Below are 19048 nucleotides of genomic sequence, written 5' to 3'. Positions count from 1 at the left end.
ATTCAGTGATATAAGTCTCCTAAAGAATACTGACCAAATGGTAAGGGTGGGGGAAATGCAAAAAGGGTTACAAAAGTTCACTGAAAAAAAAATAAATATTTAGAAGGTAGAGCCATTCTCGGCAGAATAAAAGGCAGGAACTAAGTCAACCTCTCCCCCAAACCATTCCAAATTTCTTTAAATAATTATTCTAAACAATTTTCAAAGCATCAGAATACCCCAAAAAACAGAATAGAATATTTTCCAGCTGAAGGCAACTTAGAAGGTCAGCAGAAAAGATCTGTGACACCAGGGTGGGAGTCTAGCATGCAGTGTGAGTGCAGGCTGTGCCAGTGTAGCTCTGGCCCCAGACCCAGACCCAGACTCAACCCAGACTCAACCTCAGCCCTAGCACTGCCTTGGCCCCAGTCTCAGTGAGGGGTTTCTGAATCAGCAGCAGTGCTAAAGACTTCAGCACCTCTTTCCCCTGAGTCACCAGAGAGGACTTGAAAGTGGAGAGGGTCTGTAGCACCGTGGTAGGGATCCAGCATGTAATTCCAGTGCAGCCTGGTCCCCAGTGCAGCTCCAATCCCAGATCTGGCCCTAGTGTCAACAAAGTAGGATTTTGTTTCTTTAACTCAGTATATCTTACAGCCCTACTTTAACAGAGTTAAAAGCCAAATAGTAGGCTAGGAAAATGAGCAAACAAGAGAAAAGATTTGTAACTATTTAAAGTTATTATGGTGACAAAGAAGATCAAAACATTCAGAAAAGAATAACAAAGTCAAAGCGCCTACATCGAAAACCTCCAAGAAAAATGAGTGCTCAATGGGAATTTCGAAAGTCAAGTAAGAAAGACAGAGGAAAAATTAGGAAAAGAATTGAGAGTGGTGCAAAAGGAAATTCAAAAAGCTAATGGAAAGAAGAATGATTTAAAAAGTAAAATTGGCCAATTGGGAAAAGAGGTACAAAAGCTCACTGCAGAAAATAATTCGGGGGCAGCTAGGTGGATAGAGCACCAACCTTGAATTCAGGAGGACCCGAGTTCAAATCTGATCTCAGACACTTAACACTTCCTATCTGTGTGACCCTGGGCAAGTCACTTAACTACAGCCTCAGGGAAAAAAAAAAAAAAAAAAAGAAAATAATTACTTAAAAATTAGAACTGAATGGGAGGGTTCTGGGAAGATGGTGGAATAGGTTAGTAAATTTCAAGCTCTCCCAATTTCCCCCACAAAGAAAACAAATTTGTGCCTCACAGCAAACACAGACTGATAAAAAATTAAGAAGACTAGAGCTGAACTGGAGTTCTCCAGATACCACTAGAGAAGATCTGAAGAAAGACCACAGGCTGGGATTAAGCTATCAGGGATTAAGCTATCTGAAGTGCAAACATCCCCAGGCTAGCTCCACAGAAAAATCAAGTGGGATCCCTTTGGGATAGTTGGTTGTGACTGGAGTTCAGCCAACCACAAACTTTCACCTCCCAGACTGTTTGTTGAGTCAGGATTTGAATCTGGGAAGAGGAAGTGAACCTCCAATGATTGGGAATGCTGAGCTGTTGAGACCTGATCCTAGGCAAGAAGGACCAGCACCAGGGGAGTTCAGAAGCAGCTAGGCTGTGGGTACTTGCAGGAGAATTTAACTTCTGGTTTAGGGTTCCTGGTCAGAGGGGAGAGTTGAAGGGAATCTTGAGGCACCATTCCCCCCACCCCACAATTAGAGGTACTTACACTAATATCTCTTATTTTTAAAAAAATGAACTGGCAAAGAAACCCAACACTGAAACATATTATAGGAACAGGGTTCATTTTCAGGGCAGGACACTGAAGTAAAAAAAAAGCTTCTACCCCAAAGAGTAATGTGACACAGCTCCCTATCGAAAGAGAATTTATAGAACTCAAAAAAGAATTCAAAAAGCAAGTGAGACACATTGAGGAAAAACTAAAAATAAAAACCATGCAAGAAAAATAAGAAAATTATGAAATAAAAGTTAACCAATTAGAAAAAGAAATACAGTCTCAAAGATGAAAATAGCTCTTTGAAAAAAACTGGACAAGAGGAAGCCAATGAAGCTATAAGGCAAAAAAAAAAAAAAAAAAAAAAAAAAAAAAAGATTATAAAGAATGAGAAAATAGAACAGAATGTGAAATATCTTATAAGAAAAATGACAGTTCTAGAGAAAAGATCAAGAAGAGAAAATACAAGAATAACTGGACTGCCAGAAAATTGTGACCAAAAAGAGAATTTTGACACACTAATACAGGAAATACAAGGGGAAAGTAGAAACAGGGGGAAAAAATCACTACCTCAAAAGAGATCCTTTGTGGAAAACACACAGGAATATTTTTTTCTTCTTTTTTTTTATTAATTTTTATAATGATAACATTTTCTTTGACAGTACATATGCATAGGTAATTTTTTTTTTTTACAACATTATCCCTTGTACTCCCTTCTGTTCTGAGTTTTTCCCCTCCTTCCCTCCACCCCCTCCCCTAGATGGCAGGCATTCCCATACATATTAAATATCTTATAGTATATCCTAGGTACAATATATATGTGCAGAACCGAATTTTGTTGTTGTTGCTGTTGCAAAGGAAGAATTGCATTAGCAAGGTAAAAATAATCTGGGAAGAGAAACAAAACAAAACAAACAAACAAACAAAAATGCTCTCAGTTTACACTCATTTCCCACTATTCCTTTTCTGGATGTAGCTGATTCTGTCCATCATTGATCAATTGGAATTGGATTAGCTTTTCTCTATGTTGATGGTATCCACTTCCATCAGAATACATCCTCATACAGTATCATTGTTGAAGTGTATAATGATCCCCTAGTTCTACTCGTTTCACTCAGCATCAGTTGATATAAGTCTCTCCAAGCCTCTCTGTATTCCTCCAGTTGGTCATTTCTTACGGAACAATAATATTCCATAACATTCATATACCATATTTTACCCAACCATTCTCCAATTGATGGACATCCATTCATTTTCCAGTTTCTAGCCACTATGAAAAGGGCTGCCACAAACATTTTGGCACATACAGGTCCCTTTCCCTTCTTTAGTATTTCCTTGGGATATAAGCCCAGTAGTAGCATTGCTGGGTCAAAGGGTATGCACATTTTGATAACTTTTTGAGCATAATTCCAGATTGCTCTCCAGAATGGTTGGATTCTTTCACAACTCCACCAACAATGCGTCAGTGTCCCAGTTTTCCCACAGTTCCTCCAACATTCATCATTATTAGTTCCTGTCATCTTAGCCAATCTGACAGGAACATACAGGAATATTATTTCCAAACTTCAAAACCCCCAGATCAAAGAAAATTTTCGCAAGAAAGAAGAAAAAAAAAATTCAAATATGCTGGAGCTATAATTAGAATTGTACAAAACTTATCAGCAGTCACAATAATCTTGGAATCATATCTACCAATAATCAAAAGAACTAGCCCTATGTCCAAAAATAACATATCTAGCAAAATTAGCTACAATTTTGACTGAGAAAAAATGAACTTTAAGTGAACTTGCAGTCTTTCTATCAACCAAACCCGAACTTAATAGAAAATTTAACATATAAGAGCCATTATCAAAGATCAATTTCAAGGAACTCAACATGGACAAATTGTTATATATTTTTTCTACATGGGAAATATATAACATATGTTTAAAATTGACATTAACAACAGGACAGCTCAAAAGAAAGATTGGGGCAAATGAGGTACAGAGGAAGAACAGACCCAGAGGCATTAGACAGGAAGAAGGGAGGACTCATAGTTGTGAAAATCTACTCACATTGGGAATGGGTTCAATAGGCAACATTACAGATATATCATGAAGGGTACAGTACCTTCCAAAATCTATAAATAAATAAGGGGGGAAGAACGGGCAGTTAGGGAAGCAAAGGGTGAGGGAAGAAAACAAGGGAGGGATCTGTGATTGGAGGGAGGTTAAGGAATAGTAAAGCAAGTTATGCAACATAAGTTAATTAAAGAGTCAGTAGGGATAGGAAAGCCATGTGTATGTATGTGGAATGTATGTGTGTAAGTGTATGAATGTATGTGTGTGTGTGTGTGTATATATATATATATATATATATATATATATATATACATATATATGTGTGTGTGTGTCTATATACATCTATATCTATATATATAGATATAGATATATATAGATATATACATAGAGAGAGAGAGAGACACACACACACACACACATAAATCTTTTTTCTTGTTCATAGCTTGCCAGAGAGTGATGGTGGGGATGAAAAGGGAAAAAAAGATTAAAGTAAATAAGGGGCACAACAGAGAACCATAGAACAATTTACAAGGAAATAAAGAAAGAATGGACATTCATAAATATAATTTCTTCTATTGATAAATATACTTTCTTGATCTGGTAATTTGTTGTTATATATTTTGAATCTCCTTGATGTTCTGCTGGCACATGACAATGTTCTCTTTTATTTTGCTTTATTTTGTTTTGTATTCCTTTTATGTTATTCTTTTTTTCTTATGCTTTTTTCAAATAAAAAAGAATATAAAAAATAAAATTAGAGACCCAGGTATTTCTTTACATATTAGAATTGAGCACTAGGTGGCTCAGTGGATAGAGCACCAGCCTTGAATTCAGGAGGACCCGAGTTCAAATCTGGTCTCAGACACTTAGCACTTCCTAGCTGTGTGACCCTGGGCAAGTCACTTAATCCCAGCCTAAAAAACAAAACAAAACAAAACAAAAAAAAAAAAAAAAAAAAAAAAAGAATTGAACAAGTAAAAACGAATGACTGAGAAAAAATAAAGTCAAAATAAAAAAAAAGAAAATGTGAATTACTGCATCAGAAATAAACTGATCTGAAAAAATAAATTGAGCAGAGATAATCTAAGATTTAGTGAACTACTTGAAAACCATCATGAAAGAAAGAGCATAGAGATCATATTTCAAGAAATTATCAAGAGAAAACTGCTCCAATATGCAATAGAACAGAGGGTAAAATAGACATTGAAAAAATTAATTGGCCACCATCTAATACAGATTTCAAAATATAAAATTCCCAAAAATATAATAACCACAGAGCTCCTAAGTGAAAGAGAAAATACTTTAAGCAGCTAGAAAGAAAAAAAAAAATCTGAATGCCAATGAGGTATAGCAAGGAACACGAGTTTTAAGATATACCGAAGAAAATTTGAGATATGATACTGCAGAAAGCAAATGAGCTGGAATTACAACCAAAAGTACCCTACCCAGCAAAGATGAATATAATTTTTCAAAGAAAAAATGAATATTTAAGGAAATAAAAGACTTTCAACCATTCCTGATGAAAAGGCCAAAGATGAATTGAAGTTTTACTTTCAAATACAAGATTAAAGAGAAGTATAAAAAGGTAAACATGGAAAAAAATGATATATTGCTTACATTTCTACAAAGGAAAATGATACAAGTATCTTCTAAGAACTTCATCATAGAAAGAAGGTGCAAGTAAGTTGATTTTGTTGAGATGATATAAGAAATATGGATAGAGAAGAAAGATATGTACTAAAGGAAGATAGAAAGGGTGGAGAATGAAAGAAATTACTCATATTAAAAACCTCATAACAAAAAACCCCCCTTTTTTTTGGAATAAGCAATGTTTGAAATTTAATTACATTTAAAACTGGTTGAAAAAGGTTTAATGTAACAAGATTATAAGAGAACCAATAAACTAGGGAAAAATTTACATTCAAGGGTTCTGATAAAGACCTCATTTCTAAAATATAGAGAGAATTGACTCAAATTTATAAGAATTCAAGCAATTCCAATGAGAGGATTCGATTCAGTTCCAATTGATCAATGATGAACAGAATCAGCTACACCTAGTGAAAGAACACGGGGAAATGAGTATGAACTGCTTGCATTTTTGTTTTTCTCCCAGGTTATTTTTACCTTTCTAAGTCCAATTTTTCTTGTGCAACAAGAAAACTGTATAAATATGTACACATATATTGTATTTAAGATATACTTTAACATGTTTAATATATACGAGACTGCCTGCCATCCAGGGGAAGAGTGGAGGGAAGGAAAGGAAAAGTTGGAACAGAAGAGATTGCAAGGGTCAATATTGAAAAATTACCCATGCATATGTTCCATCAATAACAAGCGATAATAATAATTTTTAAAAGAATTCAAGCCATTCCCCAGTTGGTAAATGATCAAAGGATATGAATAGACAATTTTCATCTGAAGAAATTGAAACCATTTCTAGTCATATTAAAATGTGCTCTAAATCACTACTGTCAGAGAAATGCGAATTAAGACAAATCTGAAGTATTATCACATACCTCTCATATTGGATAAGATGACAGGAAAAGAACAAATGTTGGAGGGGATGTGGGAAAACTGGGACACTAAATACATTGTTGGTGGAGTTGTGAAGTGATTCAAGCATTATGCAGAGCAATTTTGAACTATGCCCAAAGAGCTATCAAACTACATAACCTTGATCCAGATGTGTTTCTACTAAGGCTTGTATCCCAAAGAGATAATAAAGGAGGGAAAGGGACCCACATGTACAAAAATGTTTGTGACAGCCCTTTTTGTAGTAGCAAGAAACTGGACACTGAGTGGATGCCCATCAATTGGAGAATGGCTGAATAAGTTATAGTATGTGAATGTTATGGAATATTATTGTTCTATAAGAATGACCAGCAGGATGATTTGAGAGAGACTTGGAGAGACTTACATGAACTGATTCTGAGTGAAATGAGCAGAACCGAGATCATGATACACAGCAACAAGACTATATGATGATCATTTCTGATGGACGTGGCTCTCTTCAACATTGAGATGATTCAAACCAGTTCCACTTGTGCAGTGGATGTACATGCAAAGAGAGAACCATGGGAACAGAGGGTGGACCACAACATAGCATTCTCACTCTCTCTGTTGTTATTTGTTTGCATTGTGTTGAACTGATGCTAAATGAAATGAGCAGAACCAGGATACACAGCAACAAGATTATACAAAGATTAATTCAGATGGACTTGGCTTTTTTCAACAATGAGATGATTGAGTCCAGTTCCAATGAGTTAGTGATGAAAAAAGCCATCTAAAGAGAACTGTGGAAGCTGGATGTGTATCACAACATAGCATTTCATTGTTTTTGTTGTTATTTGTTTGCATTTTGTTTTCTTTCTCATTTTCCCCTTTATGATCTGATTTTTCTTGTGCAGCACAAAAACTGTGGAAATATGTATAGAAGAATTGCACATGTTTAACATATCAGATTACTTGCCATCTAGGGGAGAGGGTGGAGGAAAGGGAGAAAAAGTTTGATCACAAGGTGTTACAAGAGTCAGTGTTGAAAAATTATCCATGCATATGTTTTGAAAATAAAAAGAACAATTAAAAAAATGTAAAGGTTATATGTGTGTATGTATATATATATATATATATATATATATATATATATATATGTCATCCTCCTCCTCCTCCTCCTCTTCCACCTCCTCCTCATATATATATATATATGTGTGTGTGTGTGTGTGTGTGTGTGTGTGTGTGTGTGTGTGTACCCATAAAAATAATAAAGAAGTCAAGGAGATGAGTAAAGTCTGAGAAAAGTTAGCTATAATAGCCCTCTTGAGAAAAATGAATGGAAATAAAAAGAGTATACCTGTCTTCTCAGATGTAAATGCAATCTTCACGAAATTTTCCATGTACTAGGGCATAAAAACCTCACAATACAATCCAGAAAAGCAGAAATATTAAATGTATCCTTTAGAGGCCAAAATGCAATAAAATCTACATTAAGTAAACGGGCTGTGGAAGTCTAGATTAAAAATTAATTGGAATCTAGAGAATTATAAATTCTTAGGGAATTAATAATGGGGTCAAAGAAGGAATCATAAAAACAATTAATAATTTCATTAAAGATTACAATGAGATAGAGGAGCTTTTTCTTAAAGCCAATTCAATAAATAAGCCATTGGCTAATTTGATTTTTAAAAAAGATGATAACCAAACTACCAGTATCAAATCTGAAAATAGTGAATTAATCATAAGTGAAATAAAGAAGAAAATTTTAGAAGAAACAAAAACTATCAACAGTCATATAAAAATATAGTCTAACTACTAATTAATGAAATTCATATCAAAACAACTGAGGCACCACATCATACTTATCAAAGTGACTAACCTGACAGAAAAGAAAAATAGATCCTAGAGGGCATAAGGAAAAATTGAAACACTAATGAATGAAGTTGTGAAGTATTCCAACCAATTTGGAAAATAATTAGAACTATGACAAAGTATATATATATATGTGTGTATATATATATATATGACATTAATATAATGTAATATAAAATATAAATGTCTTGGGCATATATTTTGACCCAATAAAACCACTATTGGACCTGTATGGCATAGAGGTAAAATAAATGGGAAAAGGACTTATTTATATATTAAAGGGAAGCTCCTACATTAGGGAATGACTGAACAAATTGTAGTATGTGATTATGGTGGTATACTTGTGTACTATAAATAATTATGAGAAAAATAATTTCAGAAAACCATAGTAAGACTTCTATGAACTAATCCAATATGAAGTGAGCAGAATTAGATGAACGCTGTACACAATAATAGAAATGATTTTATAATGATCAACTGTGAAAGATTTAGCTATTCTGATCAAGATGATGATCCAAAGCAATTCCAAAAGAGTCATAATGAAAAATGCTATCAGCCACCAGAAAGAGAACTGATAAACTCTGAATACAGATTGAAACATACTTTTTAAACTTTATCTTTCCTGTTTTGTGTGTGTTTTCTTTTGCAACATAGTTAATATGGAATTATGTTTCACATGACTTCACATATAAAATCAATAATCAAATTGCTTTCTGAAGGAGAAATTTTTCAAAGAGAATTTTCTCAGGAATAATGATTTAAAAATTCTACATGCAACTGAAAACATTTAATGAAATAACTTCAACAGATAATGAAAGCACCACAGCACAAAAAAAGAGTTTTCAATTATGAAGGAAATGTTATTAAAAGAGCACAGAATAACTAGAGCTTTTATTTTTATTGTTCATTGATGAATAAAAATAAAAAGGATAAAAAAAGCTATGAAAAGAGTTTTTAAAATGGAATATATGTTGAAAAGCTAAACAGATTAAGATATATGATCTAAGTGAAATCTTGAAAAACTAAAATTAAAAATTAGTAAAAATTTAAGGATTTCCAAGAGAGAGCTAGAGCTAGAGAACGAGAGCAAATGTGAGAGATAATTATGTCATTCTCACAAAATGAAAGGTTTCAGAGGTGAAGCAGAGAATTTGAATGTTCAAAGATAAAGCAGAGGTGAGCAAGGCATTTGACTCGTAAATGTTGATTAGAAACACAAGAAAAGTAAATAAACAACCAAATTAATTATATTTGTCTTCATCTCTAAGATGTATCTTATGTATCTTAATGATATATAAGAGCCGAGTTATTTTAGGGCTTCATGTTCTCAATTCCAGTGAATTAGAACAGTTTGCTGGCACAGTACAAGAATTTCCAGTGGACTATTTAGGTATTTAAGATAATAGGATAATAGGACATGTATAGGAATTCACTGAATAAAAAGATTAGCCATTATTTAATATTGCAGAGAAGATGATGCAGAAATCACATTACCTGGTGCAGAAACAATGTGGCAATTAGAAGAATGTTGAAAACAGATTGACAGAGTTTCAGAGTTGTGGTCATTTGTTGTATACACAGTGTCAATCCCAAATATATACAATAATATATAAACTCTATGTAAACATCATGTTATGTAAAGGTATTCAAAGATGCTTGTGCAAACATCATACCTGGTATTTCTATAGAGCTTACTGAAAGGATATGTCAGCATGGGATCTAAACAACAATGAAAATACAAAGAGAAATCTATATGTTGTTTTTTTCTTTAAATATCCCTGGATGAGTTAATTTATTCATCATCACCTGGTTTAGGAAAGGATGCATAGATTATACTGGGAATAAGAATTCTAAAGCCTTTTATTTTGTAATATTCTAGATTTGGGTGGGGGAAGCATAGTTTTGATTTAAATTAAAGGAAGAAGCAAGATATAGAACAAACATGAAAAATAAGACATTCCAAACAGCCACCTGGGATTAATCTGGTCTAGAAAAAGAGATGGACAAAATCTCAAACTAGGAACATATTAAAAGTAAAACCTCTTTTAAGAAGGATATAGATACTCTTTATAACTATATTTTAAAACTTGAATGGATTCATGATCTTAATGAAATGGGTACACCTTCCTGATTATAATTCATTCACTACTTCTCCTAATGGATTCTTGTTCAAGTTCCCCATATTCTCCACAGATAATTAGGACAGAAAAAAACAAGAATTCTTACATATATACAATGTTTATAATGTTTGGGTGTCTATAAATATGTGTATATATATATACACACATGTGTATATGTAATATATATGTGTCTATAGATATATATAATTCTTTGTGTATGTGTGTGTTTGAAAATCTCATTTATTTCTTATGATTATTGAATTACATTGATTCAATTGATAAGGATTTTCAAGAGAAAGCCAGAGAGCCAGAGTCAGAGAGAGAGAGAGAGAGAGAGAGAGAGAGAGAGAGAGAGAGAGAGAGAGAGAGACAATTGTTCAGTCATTCAGGAGAGTCTGACTCTTCAGGATCCTATGGATCATAATGTTTATGAAGTTTTCTTGGCAAAGCTACTGAAGTGGTTTTCCATTTCCTTCTCCAGTGGATTAAAGCAAACAGAGGTTAAGTTACTGCCTAGAGTCACACAGCTAGTAAGTCTCTGATGCCAAATCTGAACTCAGATCTTCCTTACTCCAGACCCAGCACTCATTGTCATCTAGGTGCCTCTGTAAGCAGTTGTCACAGGGTTACTGGAATCTCTATTTTAAAGATGAGGAAAATGACTACTAAAGGAAATACTCAATGTATATGCTAACTTCTTTTAGGTCATTTTACATTTCATGAGTACAGTCATGTACAGACAACACTCTGTGGTTCAATAGTTTGTAGATCAGTTGTACAAATTGTAAAGTGTTTATTAGATTAAAAAGGGAATAAGGGAAGAAAACAGACTTTTGTTGAGTGCCTCCTCCAAGCCAGGAACTGCTAAGCACTTTACAAATATTATCTCGTCTGACCCTCACAACAACCCTAGGAGATAGGTGCTGCTATTATTCCTACTTTTCATTTAAGGAAACTAAGCCAAACAGAATTTAAGTAACTTGTCCAAAGTCACACAGGCATTTAATGTCTGAGGATGGATTTGAATGCATGTCTTACTGGCTCCTTGCTCGTTGCCACCTAGCTGCTTCTTCTTTTTTATAATTATCATATTATCTGTAATAATCACACAAAACTGTTGTACAGGTCTGACCATACCACTCCTGTGCTCAAGAAACTCTTAATGACTCTTCTGTGTCTTGGGAAGCAAGTACAGGTACTTCCGGCCATTATTTCAAGTTCTTTACAATCTTGGTCCTGCATACATTTCCAAACTGTTCATGTATTACTCCTCTTTGCATAGTCTACGGTCTACCCACACTGTCCTTCTTGTTGTTCCTTTCCCACAAATTTTTATCCCCCATCTCATTGTCTTTAAACACAATACCCCTGTGGCTAGAACAGGTATTTTCCTCCCTTTTCCCTGTTAGAATCCCTAGTTTCTCAAAGTTTGTCTCAAAAGCCAACTCCTACAGATGGATGAATTGATTGATGATTTATTAAGCGTTTACTATATAGAACTAATTAGGTTTACTAGCAGGTGACCCAAGGGAATATGTAAGTATGGTCTTGGGCCATCCATCTGCTAGGATCCTATAGTACCACCATCCTCCACCAAAGGATATTACTTTGCATACACCCCCCCCACACACACACACACACTATTAATAGGTGTGTATATAAGATTTCCCCTGACAAAAATGTAAAAGAGCAGGAAATATTTCATTTTTCCAATTGGATCTCTAGTGCCTAACATGAATACTAGTATTTAGGATGTAGAAGGCATTTAAATATTTACTGATTAACTAACTAAATGGTAAAATATTTATATGCATAAACATGCACACACAAATATATGCATGATACTGTAACAACTTAACATATGGTAAAGAATGTTGGACCTGGAATCAGGAGATATCTGGGTTTGAATACATTCTCCAGGACTTATTAGTAATGAAACTATGAGTTAATCTTTTAGAATCTTTGAATCTTTCCTTAACAATAAAATGAGGATAATAATATCTGCATCATTTATTTGGCAGATATATTATAAGAAACATATGATACAATATAAATAAAGTGTTACATAAAAGTCAATTTTTATTATGACTTGGGAAGGATTTAACAAAGAATAGAATAAAAAAGTTTATTATCATGTTAAAAACAGTAAATACACTTCTATTTAACACTTGTGATAGCAGCATTGGACAAGAAAAGTAGCAAATTCAATGATCCTTTATGAACTCAAAGGAGCTCTTAGGATCTTGTCACATTTTTTTTTTCTGAAACATTACCTTGTATGGCCACAAATTTAATCATAATATAGGAATACAGATAACAAGAGGCAACCATTATGTAGCAGAAAGAGCACCAAACTTAAAAATCAGAAGACCTGTGTTTGAATCCTGCATTGCCATTGACTTCTGATTCAAATCAAGTATCCTTTCTACTGAGGCATTTTGAAAATGTATCAAGTAGGATTTCTTTCATCAAATTGTCAGCTCTCTGATGAAAATAAAGAAGAAAGTCTAAGCAAAAACAAGATAAAATAACAAAATAAGAAAGAATGAAAGAAAAGGATTATAAGCCCACAGATCTTGAGCTAAAAGGGATCAGGGGCCATACAATACAATGTCATTTTAGAAGCTAAGGCTCTAAAGTTTCTTATAATTTTAGATCTAAAATCATATTAAAGAAAAATCATTCCATTTTGAATTTTTCAATGATTAAGGAATCAATATGTATCAAAGAAAGAAACCAGAATCTCTTCATTATATACAAAGAAAGCAAAGTAATGGCAACCTTGAATCCAAAATCATAAGTTTTAAATTTCCTCCAAAATTATGGGTTATAAAATAAAGTGCCACAACAAGTACTGATATTACAGTAATAAGACCTATTTCATTTCTAATTTCAAAATTCTCCTCTCTAAAATAAAGCTAATGATACTTTATAGTCACTTATTTCAATGATTTTTCTTTTCTGAGGATCAAATAAAACAATATAGAGGCTAAGTACTTTCTAACCATAAAGTCCTATCTGAATAAAAAATATTTTTCTTCTCTACACTTTCTCTGCCCTTAAAAAAACATAATATAACATAGAAAGCACATTATTCTTTCCTTTTAGGAAATTTACATTTTGCAGGAGAGAAAAATTTTGGAAAAGAAGGGTTCTTTAAACAATATAACTTTTGTTACATGGGAAAAATAATTAACTTTTAATTCTCTAAAATATTCAAAATGAGAGGTTTTGTTGTTGTTTTAGTAAAATTCTTGGTAGACTGACAAATTCAGTAATTTGAAGCAAATCAAAATTTTATTGCAACTTTCAAGTCATAGCAATACTGCAAAAGCAAACATCCCAGTTTTATCATCCCAGCAGGGCAAAATCTTACGAGGAAAGGAATTATCTTCAAAAATCAACTGTGAATCACAATTATTTTAATTGGCTTGGACTAAACACTGCTGAAATATGAAGTCACTACCATTGCAAAAGAAAAGCACAGATGTTCTAGATAAATGAGATTTCCTCAAAACAAGAGTTAAAAGGGAAGAGATGAGCAAAAGAAGCAGCATGACATAGCAGAAAGAATGATGCATATAAAGTGAAAAGGCTTGGGTTCAAATCTTGACTGCCACTTTACTGCTCATGAAGCCTTAAGCAAGGATCTCAGTCTTGCTCAATAGCAATTTCTTCAATAGCAAAATGAAGGGGATAAACTAAAGGATCTAAAAGGTTCTTTCCATCACTAAGTTTATGATTTTCATTAATGATTCTCTACAAATCCTTCAGGTTTATATGTATGAACACAATTGCAAAACTAAGTGGAAAGCTATTTATTGTGGGTAATTTACAGGTAACAATGAAAACCTGCATGAAAAAGGAATGCTCTTACAAAAATACAACCATAGAATAGTAGTTAGCTGAAAACATGTTAAAAATATTTGGATGAAGTATTTTACATTGCAAGTGGCTCATTTACTAATAAGCAAATATTGTACACTTTTAAACTCTGTGTATCAATGCAATTAAAGGTAAGATTTTAGATAAGCCCCTTTACAAGACTAAACCAAACTAAAGAGACATTCTTTATTCTATTAGACAACTTTGACTACCAGTACTTATATCTGTAAACATCTAACTGATATTAAATACAAAATTTTGTTTAACTTAAAAAAAAAAAACTCTTCTCCTTTAAACAAGTCAGAGAATCATAGTATGTTGAAGTTGGAAAAAATTTGAGGGTCACTTAGCCCAATCTCTTCATTTAATGAATCAGGAAACAGAGGTCTTTGACAGTGATGTAGATAGCTAAATTCTCTAATTTTCTGTGAATTAAATCCTGGATGTATCATCAAATTTAGAAAGTCTCAAAACCAAAACTCCTAGAAATATGTTAAACTTGTTTCTCTTCTCTTCACCCCATTTCTAAAACAAATTCCTATATACACAATGTAACCAAGAAAAAGAAAATATATGGTCATTCCTTACACGAAGAAATTGTAGGGTTAATGATTAGAACTAGGGTTACGGATTATACAATTCCTGAAGACTCCAACACATATGTTGATATAGGCCATGGCTATATTAGCTGGGGTCCACATTGAGTCCACCAAGAAAAGTATAAAGACAATTAAAAACCCTAGGATTTCTTCAGATGAAACTGAATAACACTGTCTAGGAACTTTAATATCATTAACTTGAAGGTTTTTTTAGTTGTATACATACTATATATTCTTAAATAAGAATGTAAGCTCTTTAACAGCAGAAACCACAGCCAAAGACAGTCATTTATTTCTATCATTTCCTTTCTACCAGTCCCTTCCCCCATGTCTACACAAGGCGGTAGCTTGTACAGGAGGCAAAAAACATTACTAAATTAAAAGTTGTGCCACCAAATGTTAATGTACTACATAAAGTGTAGTATACTTTACTTCTTTTAAACTTGCCACTAGGCCTCAGTATTCAGGTCTTACATATGAATTATAACTGTACCTCCCAGCCTTCAATATGAGATTGCCATTCTTCCAAGACTTCTAATTTTTCCATCTGCCTCTTGGCCTCGTTTATGTTGGAACAAACAGCTTTCATGGCCTGGAGGGCTTCCATCAGAACTGCATAGTCACTGTGTTTCCTTGGAGTCCGTTTCAGCAACTCCTGTTTATACACAAAAATAAATCAATCTTTGATCTTGGGTTCTCCAGTACAGCAGGTTCAAAGTAAGTAGGAAGCAGAAGCAGAAAAGATCATTAGAGCTATTTTCACAGATGGAATAATATCACAGCTTTCCCTCGGAAAAAAAATAGAATTTCTACTATATGAATGTTATTCTGAGAGTTGTTCTCCATTTTTTCTCTTTTTCTCTTAATTTTCAAATGCTGATATAAGTTCTCATTGCTCCTGGAACCTTCAGTTATCTTATCTAGCAAGCAAAACTCCTTTATAAATAGCCTTTGAATTTGTAAGTGTACATAATTAATAATCATCTGTATGATATGCTGATATTTCCCTATAACATATGAACAGAATAAGTTCTAGACCAACAAACTATGTGTTTTAAATGTAACAAAATATTTTACTCTTTGAAATGCTAAAGAAACAAAAAACTATTTTCATCTACAATAAAGCAAAATAATTAATATAATTTTCTTAGAATATAACTTACATAATTTATTATAACTCAAAACCCTAATAGGTGCCATTTTTTAAATTGCCTACAAATCTCTAGAATACACAATTACATATAATACAGAAGAACAAGCCATAGCCACGAATTCTTCTGGCTTGTGTTCATAATCTGCTATTCAAAATATCAGAATTAGAGTAATCTTTAATCATTTAAATAAAATGAAAAGACTTTGTCGTTTTCTAAAGGGACAAAATTAAACATCTTCACCCACTGTCTAGACAGTTGTGACCACATTGTTTTTTAATTAGTCATTTGTTTTCTTACTACAGATGCTATCATTATATTACTAGCACAATTTTATAAGACACATATGAGGCATTCTTTAAAAAAAAAAAAAGAGAGAGAAAGACACTAAAACCCCCTAACATACACTGGGAAAATATGCAGTTCTTAGAACACATTCTTTTAAGTTCTGTTATTGTTCAAAATTCTGCCATCAACTTTGACCTTCTGTTCAGGACGTTCACACTCTGTTCTGAAAAACTAACACTAGAGGAAAACATATTACATCACTATAGACATAAATTTTTTATCAACATAATTTTTTAAAAATTAAAATAGATCATCACACCATAAAAGATAATCTCAGACTTACCAGGCCATTCTCCAGCCTGGTGAGTTTGGCAAAAGTAACTATGAAATAAGCCTTGAATGCCAATCATGGTCTATAGCTTGTAGAAAAATGGGCCTAGTATGACCAAAATGCTGCTCAGTGAAGAGGATGTAAGGGTAAACCAACAAAGAATGTGGGATGTATCTGATGTAAGACAGCAAAAAATTGAAGGGAAAGTCAAATTGCTCTGCCAAGAATATAATTACTTCCCATGAAAAATATACTAATTGTCAACTCCTAAAATCCATGTTTCTCCAATTTTAGCTAGTAGAGTTCTTTAGCTCTATAACTTAATCCATGTAGTTTCCCCCAGAAAAGTAAAAAGTAACCAAAAAGTTTTTGTACCATGTTACAGATAGAATGCATCATGGTCATGAACAAATGAATGACTGAATGCTATATAAATAAATCAATGAAAAAGGATTTATTAAATGATACTAAGGGGATAGAAATGTAAAAAACAAAGATAGCTTCTACACTCAAAGAGCTTACAACCTAATGGAGAGAAATCACATAAAGGAGAATGATGCCTTGTAAGGAATACCTTAGTTCAGAAAATTACAAGAATGAGGTATTAAGGAAGAAGACTAACACACTTCAAGTAGGAACAATGGTGGAGTTGATTCCATCACGAGTGAATCTACAAACTTAATGTTAAAAAAAAATTCTACTCTGTGAATAAAAGATTATTCTGATTCATATTTTTAAAATGTTGATCAATGTATTTTTCAGTCCACTGGACAACTGGAAGAATAAGGTTCCTCTCCATTGAGATTAGAAGCTCTGTTAAAACTTTTTTCCACAACAAAATTCATGTTTGGATTGTTGCACTTGACATAAAACAAGCAAAAAAATTAGTGACTCTTGTGAAGACTAACCTTCTATTTTGCCAAGAGCTAATCTCTCCATTTGTACCCTTTATCTCATATGGGTCACTTTCCTTTGGGATTTGTTTTTTCACCATCAGGTATGTTCTCCCTTTTCTGCTTCCTTAATATCTCCCTTTCTATTGGTTTCTTACTCATGAGCGAAAAATATACTGAGAACTCCCCTTGTTCTAAAGGAAACAAAACAATATCTAAAAACCTTCTCTCAAGTGCAGTATTCCTTCAATTTGCCATCCTATCTTTGATCAAACATTAAGGAAAAATATTTTATAGTCACTGCTTCACCTCCTCACTACACAGACTATTTGTGCATGACCCATGACAGAGTCTTCCAAGTTCATAGTTGTCCGATCAACTACAGTCAGGCAGACTGAACATTTACCCTGATGTAGTAATGTCATTTTGACCTCTTTGATTTTGAAGGACAATATGACACTGTTTATCACTATTCTATACTTCTTCCTTCCATAAAAAAAATAATAATAATACTACACCTTTACTTTTCTGGACAAGCATTCTCTGTCTTTTGTTGACTCTTCAACCTCTTCTCACACCTGATGCTTACAGAATTCTGTGTGCCAATAATCATCCTAACACTCAAACTTATCAATATATTTTTTGGATTACAATTTATTTACAAGGATAATCAATTTAATCCAAATAAGCATTTATTAATCCAACTAAACTACATATAAAGAAGCAATTCTACTGAGAATATGAGAATAATTTTCCAAGTTAAACTATAGCAAAAAAAAACTTTCTCAAAAAAAATTTATTTGGGGGCACCACAAACCTCAGCAATATTAGGGTGGCAAAAAATCATTAAATGTATGCATTCTCAAAGTTCCATCAACTGACTAGTCTTTCAGCTCACTGTGTCTTCTTGGGTCTCCTTATTCCTTGAGACACAATACTGAAATTAGTCTGGTTAATAATCCTGTAATGGACTCAGCATTCAAGTGAAAGGAAGAGTAAATTAATGGGGCAAACTTCATTGTCGACATGTTTTAAGAAATTACTATACCACCATCCTGATCAGTAAAAAGCCCTAAACTTTGAGATGAGACCCTCCACCAGCAAAAAAGATTCCAACTTACTTAATATCCTGATGATGGCATTTTTAGCAATAAAATATTTTAATTTTATTCATTTTAAGACACAATGTTACTGCACACTTAGTAAACTACAGGATAATGTAAATAACTTTTATATGTACTGGGAAACCAAAAATTTCAAGTGACTCCCTTTAATGACTCACTTTATTGTAATGGTCTAGAAATAAACATGCAATATTTTCAAGGTTGCTATTTGTCCTTCAATCTTGAATAGGACAGATGACATCGGGAGGTTGATAAATTGATTTGCAAGTGAACTGAATTTAAGTGAGGCAGAGCTGTGTCAGTTTCACTTTCCTTCAGAGTCATCAGAGTCCAATTGAGCCCTAGATAAATTGGAAGACCTTATCCTTTTTTAGTAGTCTTTCACAGGTCTCAGTTTACCAGAGGCAATAGCCTTTCAGTGAACTATGTTTGTATTCAAAGAGGATTTCTTCCTATGTATGGGACTGAAAAGTATGTTCATTACTTGTTTAGTCTTTAAATACCCACCCTT

General features: G+C 33.2%; 1 protein-coding gene across 1 annotated transcript in view; it reads right to left on the bottom strand.

The window, feature by feature from the left end:
- Positions 1-19048, bottom strand: part of PREX2 (phosphatidylinositol-3,4,5-trisphosphate dependent Rac exchange factor 2) — a 388457-nt gene that overhangs the window by 270448 nt on the left and 98961 nt on the right. The window contains exon 6 of the mRNA XM_074278839.1: positions 15244-15405. Coding sequence (XP_074134940.1) covers positions 15244-15405 — 162 coding nt within the window. The remainder of the gene's footprint in view (positions 1-15243; positions 15406-19048) is intronic.

The sequence above is a fragment of the Sminthopsis crassicaudata genome, chromosome 1, assembly GCF_048593235.1.
Source record: "Sminthopsis crassicaudata isolate SCR6 chromosome 1, ASM4859323v1, whole genome shotgun sequence".
NCBI lineage: Eukaryota > Metazoa > Chordata > Mammalia > Dasyuromorphia > Dasyuridae > Sminthopsis > Sminthopsis crassicaudata.
The sequence above is the reverse complement of the archived record's forward strand: the minus strand, read 5'-3'. Positions and strand labels throughout refer to the sequence as shown.